Source organism: Malus sylvestris, chromosome 7 (assembly GCF_916048215.2).
Source record: "Malus sylvestris chromosome 7, drMalSylv7.2, whole genome shotgun sequence".
NCBI classification, from domain to species: Eukaryota; Viridiplantae; Streptophyta; class Magnoliopsida; order Rosales; family Rosaceae; genus Malus; species Malus sylvestris.
In genome coordinates, this window is record NC_062266.1 from 11,774,361 (window position 1) to 11,785,418 (window position 11,058).

An 11,058-nucleotide genomic window follows, 5' to 3' on the forward strand; every position below is an offset into this window, starting at 1 on the left:
TCAACTTGATAATGTTAAATCCATCATGCAATGCATTTCCTTCCAATGTTTTGTGATAAACTAATAGATAATTGACTAAATAAACATCCTACAAAGTTTCAATAAAAATTTCCAAGTTTTTCTTACAATTTCTGTGGTTTCCATGTAATTTTTATCGATATCGATATTTTACCAATATTTCCATCGATATTTCCGTGTTTTCGGACTACCGATATTTCCGATATTACCGATATTTTCTTCCTTGGGTATGAGATTATGGTTTGACTCATACTTGAGGTAGTTTTATGTAATTTATCATTATAAATTCGTTGAATCTACGGCTAAGATCTAATATGATCAAATCCAACAATAAAAAAAAATCTAACTGTTCAAATTTAATTCCAACAGCTAAAATAATTTAAAAAAAATTATTTCAATGTGTTTCATATTCTTTCATAGTGTTCCACCAATTTCATGGTATCGGTTTAGTGATTTTTCAACATTTATTGAAATTTATTTATTTTTAGGTTAAATTATTCATAAAATTAAAGTAGACATATTTTTTTTAAAGGAAAACTAACAAGACATAATTTTTTTAAAGGAAAACTAATAAAAAAAGGCTTGAAAACTTTGAGTTTTAACCATAAGGACAAAATAAAGGGTAAAGTGAATGGTACTATGATTGATTTTTTAGTGTAAAAATGTGATTTTTCGTTAAAGTGAACAATATCAGGAGCTTTTCGTTAAAGTTCCCATTTTTTAAAGCTATTTTAAGAAGAAAACAATTATCTTAAATTCATTTTTTAATAATTTTGTGCCAAAAATTTAACTCAGAAGAATTGAAGCAGAAAACTGTTTCGGAGCTAAAACTTAAATTTTATAGATTAACAATTTTAAATTTTAACCCAAAAGTTAGAAATTGCCTAACAACACTCTTTTGAAATATTTTTTTTGCACTCTTAGCTAGGAGAAAAACTTGTGTGGGACTTGGCTTGCTACTGGACTTCGCTAAGTGGCACTACAATCCACTCAAAACTCACCATGTGGCAAGTCTTAAATATAATCTTTTATCATTCTTTTATATTTAAATTTTTTATAATTAAATTTTTAACTAATTAATATATTATATATATTAATGTTATGTTTCTTTTTTTTTATTTATTTCCCCCTATTTTTTTTCTTCCCAAATCCTCCCCCCCCCCACTTTGTTTTGCCGTAGGTCTTGGGTTTCAGTACTCCCTCCCCTTTCTTTCTTTCCCAATTTCGTTTCTTTCTTTCCTTAAAAAAAAAAAAAAAAAGAAGTTATGTACCCACTTCAATTTATCATGGAAAGCAACCAAGAATCTGTAAGTTTCTTTTCTTTCTTTATACAATAGTTGCTTTGATCATGTGACATGAATAACCCACATATATAGCTGTATTAGGGTTATTTTCTTTTCTTTTAATTGGGGGCTTTTGGGTTCGGGTTTGCGTAATAAGCTATATAACCTTCGTAATAAGTGGTGTCCTGCTTTTAGCTTAAATACTTTCTCTACAAAGATGAAATCCACTCAAAGAGTTGAGAGTACAAATAATGTTTTCCATCAAATGTGTACAAAGACAACAAGTATTATTGAGTTTATGCTTCACTATGAGAAAAAGCTAGAAGACATGCGTTTGACAGAGTTGTTTCGTTGCAAACAAGGTATGCCTCGTCTCAAAGTAGTTAGTGGAATTTTATGTCATGCAGCTGAGGCGTACACCAATAAAATATTCAATTTCTTTGACATTGAGTACATGAGCTGTTTGAAAGTAAGGTTAAGAGATGTTAGAAATGAAGAAGGAGTTACTATCTATGAAGCAACCGAAGAAGGTCATAAAAGAGTGAACACAATTGAGTTTATCTCTCATAGTTCTATGGTTTCTTGCTCATGTAAAATGTATGAAGCTAAGGGCATATTGTGCCGTCATATTTTAAGGGTGTTTGATTCGAAATATCTTACTAGTATACCAACCCAATATGTATTAAAGAGATGGACCAAAACGATCAAAGAAGTGATGCGTTTGAGTAGTGATTTAGATGATTCATCACCACAAGGAAATCTGAAGTCTGCTCAATCATTACGTCTCAGTCAATTGATGCATAAAGGAAATAGTCTTTTCAGCTTAGTGTCAATGAGTGATTGGGGTGCTCACGTTGTTAGTGAAAAATTATCAGAGGCAATGAAGTTGTTTGAAAAAGACATAAAAGCAAATAAAGCCTCGGATAAGGTTAAAAAGAAAAATAGCCTCTCTAGTTCCGGTGTTCAAGATGATGATCAACATATATTGGATCCTCCAACCGTGAGAGCTAAAGGGGTAACCAACAAGAGATTGAAGAGTGCTTTGGAAAAATCGAAGAAAGTGGCAAAAGTTAGATACACCTTGCAAATGTCACCACCTAATACTATAGTTTCTGGTAATACTCATTCAATAAGGTACTTTATACTTTTTATTGTGAATATACTATATTATTATGTAATGAATATATGTACACTTGCAGAGCAACATAATCAAGAGACTATCAATGCTCCATCAAATATGACAACCTCATATCCATCGTTTCATGACTTTTATAATCAGGTTTGTATTGAAACTTATATTTGGGGTTATAAGTCATAATTTGTGTTATCATTCTAACATTTTGGCAGTAGACATCTTGGATAACACAACTTTAGCTCTTCAACTTCAAGAATTCTTAGAAAAATGCGTAGATGCTGGAAACATAGAGCTCATGGATTGAAGATGGATGAATTGAAGAGACGATGTGGGATTTTTTTTTCTTTTTATTTATATAGTCTGGCTGCTTGACAATTAGTCAAAATAACCCTTAGATTCACCTTGGATATCAAGTTTTTTAACAGCTTATGTTTTGATCAAAGTTTTATTTCAAATAGTATTATCTATAGTTCTTAATTTGATCAAAGCAACTATTGTATAAAGAAAGAAAAGAAACTTACAGATTATTGGTTGCTTTCCATGATAAAATTGGAGTGGGTGGAGAACTATTTTATTTTTAAAGAAAGAAAGAAACGAAACTGGGAAAGAAAGAAAAGGGAGGGAGTACTAAAACCCAAGACCTACGGCAAAACAAAGGGGAGGGAGTACTAAAACCAAAGACCTACGGCAAAACAAAGGGGAGGGAGTACTGAAACCCAAAACCTACGGCAAAACAAAGTTTTGTTTGGGGGGGGGGTTGGGAAGAAAAAAAATAGGAGGGAAAAAAATAAAAAAAGAAACATAACATTAATATATATAATATTATATTTAAGACTTGTCACGTGACAAGTTTTGAGTGGATTGTAGTGTAACTCAGCGAAATCCAGTGGCAAACCAAGCCCTACACAAGTTTTTCTCCTTAGCTAGGGGTGGGCACGGGCTAGGCCAGGGTAACAGATTTCAATATAGGAACTGGACCTAACCTGGCCCAGTTGAAACGGGCCGAGTCCACAGGTCATTTTTATTTTTATTTTTTTGTGAAAAAGAAAAAAAAAACCTAAAATTTTCTGTTTTGCACAAATTCACAGTTCACTCTGCACAAAATCCAAACATTACAAAATCCAATCCCTGCACAGATTCACATTGCACAAATTCACTCCCTCGACTCCACTCTTTTCAGACAGCTGCCAGAGAGCCTTATGTAGAACAATGTCAAAAGGGCCTTGATCCGAAGTAGTGACAATTGAGACTGCAACTTGGCCTGCAATCTAAAGGTGCATATTGATTTGCAAGGCCCCTAACTATGAATGTAGGTTCTGACTTCTGATATATAGCAGCAACATCAAAGAGGCCCCTTGACCCGCATCCAAATACCTCAAGAGTCAAGACTCATTGCACGGTTGCACCTACTACAAAGAGGCCCCTTGACCTTAACATATTGGTATAATGTAAAGGCTTGCCTCTCCTATCACAAAAACTACATACTCTGAATCAGCAGCAGAGAAGGCCTTATGTAAGTTTCAAAAAACCAACTTGTGAGAAATTGGGAAATGAGATAGGTTGAGGAAACAAATCGGAGAGACGGAAAGAGAAGTAAACCGTAAATCGCTAGCCATGAATCTTCTCATAGTAAAAACTACAACAGTAAGAAGAGAAAAGAATACAGCAGTGCATCTGGTATAATCGTAGACGTGAAAGAGATGAATGAAAAAGGTACCTAGAAAGGCACATTGCTTTCGGGCATGCTCGGGTACCAGTTTGGACAGAAGCTCAAGAGTTGCTCCTTTCAGCTCTGCATAATCAATCATCATTTTGAAGCATGCAATATCATGTTATGTACATGGACAAGCATATGGAATCACAGAAACGAAGAACAAACCTTGGGGCTCGAAGTTGAAGAGTGGAGGCAAAGGGCGTCCATTAAGAAGACGAGTATTAGGATCACGGAGTTGGAAAAAAAATGGGTAGACAGGAGACTCGAGCTGCCAAAATAAACAATTACAGTTGATACTTTGATATTTAAAACAAACATAAAATAGTTCATTACACAGAGACAACGTGATTTGCATTTCTTATAAATAGAAATGGAGGTCCACCATAACTTTCTTGATTATGATTCTCTGAAGTTACTATATTACAGACCCAAAAAAATTGAAGTTCAAGGGAACAAAAAATTGAACACTCAATATCATTTCAGATAGGATGGGGTGAAGGGAGAGAGAAGATATGTGAAGAACTAAATCCTGTTAGCATTTAGGAATATGACCCTGTTTTGTAGAAATGGAATCAAGAAGAAAATGAATGATTTCTTCCTACACAGATGAATGCAGCTAGAATGTTCAAAAGAAAACCAGAACTAACAAAGCTTTTCTTCATTCATAATCTGCACACAAGACATGTGCAAAGATATACCCGAAGAGAAGAGAATTCACAATTCAATCACAACCCTTCATGTAATCTACCCTATAAGATAGATACAAGTGGCAATATATAAAACTAAAGCTAAGATTACATCTCAGCTGTTCAATTGGTTTATAATCCAATGGCTCACATTTAAACTTAGAAACATTAAGAAAAACACAGCACACACACTTATATTCCAACACTCCCTTCTAAGTGTTGTGCTGAAATTACTCCAAGCTTCTGTCTCAGAAATTCAAACCAATCTCTGGACAAAGCCTTAGTGAAAATATCTGCAACCTGTTCCTCTGTCTTGCAGTACAGTAAGTCAATTTCTCCATCTTGCAGTGCATCACGAATGAAATGAAACCTCCTGTTTATATGTCTTGTCTTATGATGATGCACAGGATTTTTGGTTATGGCAATAGCAGATGTATTGTCACAAAAAAAATTGTAGTTGGCTCAACTTGTTCTTCACCAAAATCCGAAAGAACAAATCTCAACCAAATTGCTTGTGCTGTGGCCTCTGCTGCACTAACATATTCAGCTTCTGCAGTAGATAATGCAACACTACTTTGCTTGACTGATGCCCACGAAAACACTCCTGAACCAAGATTAAATGCATATCCAGATGTGCTCTTCATGTCATCCTCACTACCTGACCAATCATTGTCACAGTAGCCAATAAGCATTGCTTCATTTCCTTTCTCATATGCTATACCATAATCAAGCGTGCCTTGAATGTATCTCAGCACCCTCTTAGCTGTTCCCATATGTTTTCTAGTAGGACCATGCATGAATCTTGCCAACAAGCTTGCTGCAAACATGATATTTGGCCTTGTTGCAGTCAAATATAATAGGCTTCCAACAATCTGCCTATATAGACTCTCATCAGCTTGTTCACTACCGTCCATTTTAGACAGTTTATCATTCACAGCCAGAGGAGTAGCCACAGATTTACAATCTTTGAAACCAAACTTGTCTAACAATGTCTTTGCATATTTCTTCTGATGCAAGAAAATGCAATTATCAGATTGTATCACACCAAGACCCAAGAAATGATGCAACAAACCAAGGTCAGTCATTTCATATTGTCTCATCATTGCAGTTTTGAACTCCATCAACAATTCTTGAGAATTCCCAGTGTAGATTATATCATCCACATACAGTGAAACAATAAGTATTCCACCTTTAGTAATCTTCACATATAAAGTTGCTTCACTAGGACTTCTTTGAAAACCTGCCTTGGTGAAATAGGAATTGATTTCTTCATACCAAGCTCTTGGAGCTTGCTTAAGACCATAAAGTGCCTTCTTGAGTTTGTACACCCCATCTTCCTTGTTTTTAATCACAAACCCAAGGGGTTGATCAACATAAACCTCTTCCTGCAAGACTCCATTTAAAAATGCTGACTTCACATCTAACTGATAAATTTTCCACCCTTTCTGTGCAGCCAAAGCAACCAAAGTCCTTATTGTATCAAGCCTAGCAACCGGTGCAAAAGTCTCATTGAAGTCTATACCAGGCTTTTGAGAGTATCCCTTTGCAACAAGTCTTGCTTTGTTTTTCTGAACCGAGCCATCAAGATTCAGCTTAAGTTTATAAACCCATTTGACACCAATTACTGGTTTATCAGATGGTCTATCAACTAGCTCCCAGGTATTATTCTTTTCTATCATTGCAATTTCACTCTCCATTGCTTTCTGCCATGCTTCATCCTTGACAGCTTCTTCAAATGTTTCAGGTTCAAGTATACACAGATTACATCTTTCATACACTTCTGCAATACTTTTATATTTCAGAGGTGTGTGATCAATATCCTGTGGACCTGAATCGGATCTAACATGTATTTCTTCACTCTCTTCTGGTATTTCAACATTATTTTCAGAGATCTCAGCTTGACTCAACCTTGTTCCTTCAGTTTCATGTCCTTTCTCAGTGAAAGAGTCAGTAATTGGTATTTTAAGACTACACTCCTTTTGTGTATTCCAGTCCCAACAAGCTTCCTCATTGAACACCACATCTCTGGAAATAATGACTTTTCCAGAGTCAATATTGTAAAGCTTGTAGCCTTTCTCACAACTTCCATATCCCAGAAACACACATTTTGTACTAGTTAAATCAAGCTTTTGTCTCTGCTGCTCTGGAATATGTGCATAGCACAGAGAACCAAACACTTTTAGATGTTTGATTCCTGGCTTTCTTCCACTATAAGCCTCAAATAGAGTTTTCTTATCTAATGCCTTAGTTGGACACCTATTTAGAACATACACTGCAGTGTTGACTGCCTCAGCCCAAAACTCCAGTGGTATATTCTTTTCAACCATCATACATCTAGCCATCTCTACAACAGTTCTATTCTTCCTTTCAGCTACTCCATTCTGCTGTGGTGAGTATGCCACAGTGAGTTGCCTTTCCATTCCCACTTCTTCACAGAATCTATTAAACTCAATAGATGTGCATTCACCCCCTCGATCACTTCTCAGCTTTTTCAACTTATATCCACTTTGCAATTCAACAGTGGCCTTGAACTTCTTAAACACATTGAATACATCTGATTTATATCTCAAAAAATAGACCCAACACATCCGAGTACAATCATTTATGAAGGTAAGAAAATACCGATTTCCAGCTTTGGTAATGGTTTGCATTGGTCCACACACATCTGTGTGTACCAACTCAAATGGAACAGTAGCTCTACTTGTTGTCTCCCTTTGAGAAGAGTCTCTGCAATGTTTCCCAAGAGTACACCCCTCACACACATTATTAGTGGTCTTGATTTCTGGCAATCCAAGTGCCATTTCTTTCTCCTGTAGTAGCTTCAGACTGTTAACATTTAGATGCCCCATTCTTCTATGCCAGATCAGTGTTGACTCATTTACACTTGCTTTTAATGCAAGATGCAAATCTGTTTGGAATTTCAAAGGAAAACTTCGGTTTCCTCTCATTGGAACCTTAGCCACCAAATTTGAAAGAGAACAATCATCATAAATTTCTGCTTTGTTATCTCCAAAAATAAGGAAATACCAGTGCTCCATCATCTGCCCTACACTTAGTAGATTCTCTTTGAGACCTGAGACAAGCATTACTTCATGTATATATCTCCTTCCCATCTTTGTATCCACTACCAAACTTCCTTTTCCTATAACATCAACCAACTGTCCAGTTCCCATTTCTACCTTGGCAGTTATGCTTCTGTCAATGTCAATCAATACATCTTCTCTACCAGTCATGTGGTTACTACAACCACTATCCACATACCATACATCTTCAATAGTCTTCTTGTCAACCTCATTACTTACATAAAACATAGTAGTTGTAGAAGGAACCTGAGCTGCAAAGTTAAGTTGCTGAACACCTTGAGCATTTTTCTTAGTATTACAATCCCTTGCAATGTGACCAATTTTTCCACAACAGTGACACTTAGGCTTGCCTTTAAGAAAACACTCTCCATAATGGTACTTATCACAGTGCTTGCAAGGATTTCTTCCCCCTTCTGCAGCTACAAATTGCTTTCCAGATTGGTAGATAGGCTTTTGATTCCAATTTTTGTATTTTGGCTTCCAATTCTTTTGGTATCTATTTCCTTGATTTCCAGGAGAATTGACAGACTTGGGATTCACACTTAGACTCGCAAATGCCCTCTCAGTCTTGTTCTCATTATGTCTCTCCAACCTCTGTGCAAAACTTTTCAGTGAGGCAACTACCTCTTGAACCTCAATCACATCTATATCCCTTGAGTGTTCAATCACAGAGCATATAGAATCATACGCAGAAGGTAAGCTAATTAATAATTTTTGCACAATCCTCTCTCTAGATAACTCTTCTCCATAACTTCTCATTTGATTTATCAGATCGAATAATTTTGTAAGATAAACAGAAATTGATTCATCATCTCTCATTCTGGTATACTCAAATTCTCTACGAAGACCTTGTAGTTTAACACTTCTAACCTGTTTGTCTCCATGAAATTCTTGCATCAGAATATCCCAGGCTCCCTTAGAAGTTTCTTCGTGTGAGATCCGAGGAAAAATTTCATCCGAGACTGCTCCCTGAATCAGCCCAAGCGCCTTGGCATCTTTCATGAGCTTCTCCGTGAGAAATGTAGCGTCACTCGATCCCTCTTTCTCCTTCATCTTCAGATCTGAATTAGCTCCCTTCGAATCTGAGCTCTCGATTCCTTTTTCCACAAATTCCCATAGTCCATAAGACTTAAAAATGGTTTTCATCCTTATACTCCAGAATTCATAATTCTCGCCGGTGAAGATCGGCGTTCTCAGCTCACCTCATCCAGATCCTGCCATGTTAGACACAGATCTCTTCACAGATTCAATCTCCCAGATTAAACGATTGAACCTGGCTCGGAGGCCATGTTAGCATTTAGGAATATGACCCTGTTTTGTAGAAATGGAATCAAGAAGAAAATGAATGATTTCTTCCTACACAGATGAATGCAGCTAGAACGTTCAAAAGAAAACCAGAACTAACAAAGCTTTTCTTCATTCATAATCTGCACACAAGACATGTGCAAAGATATACCCGAAGAGAAGAGAATTCACAATTCAATCACAACCCTTCATGTAATCTACCCTATAAGATAGATACAAGTGGCAATATATAAAACTAAAGCTAAGATTACATCTCAGCTGTCCAATTGGTCTATAATCCAATGGCTCACATTTAAACTTAGAAACATTAAGAAAAACACAGCACACACACTTATATTCCAACAAATCCTCACTCCTCATCCTTTTACAGTTTGAGCATAACGACTTTGAAAGAAAATGGCTACTAGTACTTACAGCAGTGAATCTTAGGCTTGGAGAATATTGACGCAGTCTTGACATAAGATCTACTGTTTCTGGAGGCATGCGCTTATGGAATATCTACATGCAAAGAAGAGCATAAGAACGAAAATAGCATGCAAAATTATCACAGAAGAAATGCAAAATTCTTTCAGAAAGGAAGCTAGAAACTCACTTTGTGCCATGGGTGAGCCTTGATTTGTGGGAATTTGAATTCTGTATAATTCGGGTTCATACATTTGATTTCTTCACGAGTTGGTGCTACCCCAAATGGCATCAGAGATTCAAAATAAAACCAGATTATTTCATTATCCACTGCTACACCAAAAATTCACAGATAGCAACAGATTCTAATTTAAGAGTCAAGACTTAAAAACCCTAAAATCCCTACACCAGAAATTCATCAATCTACAAATTCTAATTTAAAAACCCTAAAACCCCTACACCAGAAATTCACATTAATATCAAAACCCTAATTCAAAATTACCTAAATTTTAGAGGGATGTTGGTGGTAGCAGTGTCCTCGATAGCGGTGGTGTTGTCGAAGATGAGACAATCAAGCCGTTGTGGTTCTGGAACCTGGATTCTCTGGGATGTCGTCGAGGAGGATGGCTGGATGGGTGGTGCCGGTTGGTCGTGATGGCGGTACTGGATGATAGGATGGCTGGTTTGCTAAGCACTGCCGTCGAGGAGGAGAAGTTAGAGTCAAAGGAGTCGAGGGAGTTGAGGGAGTCAACGGATGGTGGGGAGGTGGAGTGAGTGTGAGACTGATTTTGGAAACCAACGGTTGAGATTGGATGATAGGTTATCATTCAATCTCGGCCGTTCATTATAATTAGAAACGGGTCAGTTCGGGGCTTCGTTTTTTCTAAGTGTATGGACCCGGCCCGCCCCGTAAATAACAATGGCCTGGCCCAGCCCGGCCCGCCCATTTATTCCAAAAAAAAAGGAACTGGTCCGTACCCTTCCCAACCCGCGGTTCCCCTACCCGTTTGCCCACCCCTACTCTTAGCTGTGTATGGAAGTATGAAGTGACACAAGTATTTATAGATTGTCATCGATATAAAAAATTTCAGCAATATAATTTCTAAAAGTGATAGAGACGGGTGTAACGGGTACAAGTGTATCACATATCTTCTACATGCGTAAAAGATACTCTTGACTAATACGAGTTAATTTTTGAAGTCTAAGTCTTCAACTTTTGAAATGATGTGTGTTTGGACCCAAAATTACACAATCGGCCCGAAGGAAAAGAGACTTTGTTCCTCGGCAATAACATCTCTGTTTCGCCAACACTATGGTTTTCCTCGGATACCAAAATTCTGAACAAGGCTTGGCAACTTTAATAAATAACCTTGTAAACACTTCGACTATCCAACTCACATGGTCGAAAGACTCAGAACTTGCAAATGACACC

At 36.8% G+C, this 11,058-nt stretch overlaps 1 protein-coding gene across 1 annotated transcript; it reads left to right on the forward strand.

Annotated features, from left to right (window-relative positions):
- Positions 1–1,518: 1,518 nt before the first annotated feature.
- LOC126630091 (protein FAR-RED IMPAIRED RESPONSE 1-like) lies at positions 1,519–2,619 on the forward strand. The gene is made up of 2 exons (XM_050300246.1): positions 1,519–2,416; positions 2,501–2,619. Exons 1-2 carry the CDS (start codon positions 1,519–1,521, stop codon positions 2,617–2,619), a joined length of 1,017 nt encoding a protein of 338 aa, XP_050156203.1.
- Positions 2,620–11,058: the final 8,439 nt, after the last annotated feature.

Excerpts from the sequence above, each read along its gene's own strand:
- LOC126630091 (XM_050300246.1), top strand. The coding sequence starts at position 1,519 with ATGAAATCCACTCAAAGAGTTGAGAGTACAAATAATGTTTTCCATCAA. Across the intron at positions 2,417-2,500 it reads ACCTAATACTATAGTTTCTG|AGCAACATAATCAAGAGACT; the intron begins GTAATACTCATT and ends GTACACTTGCAG.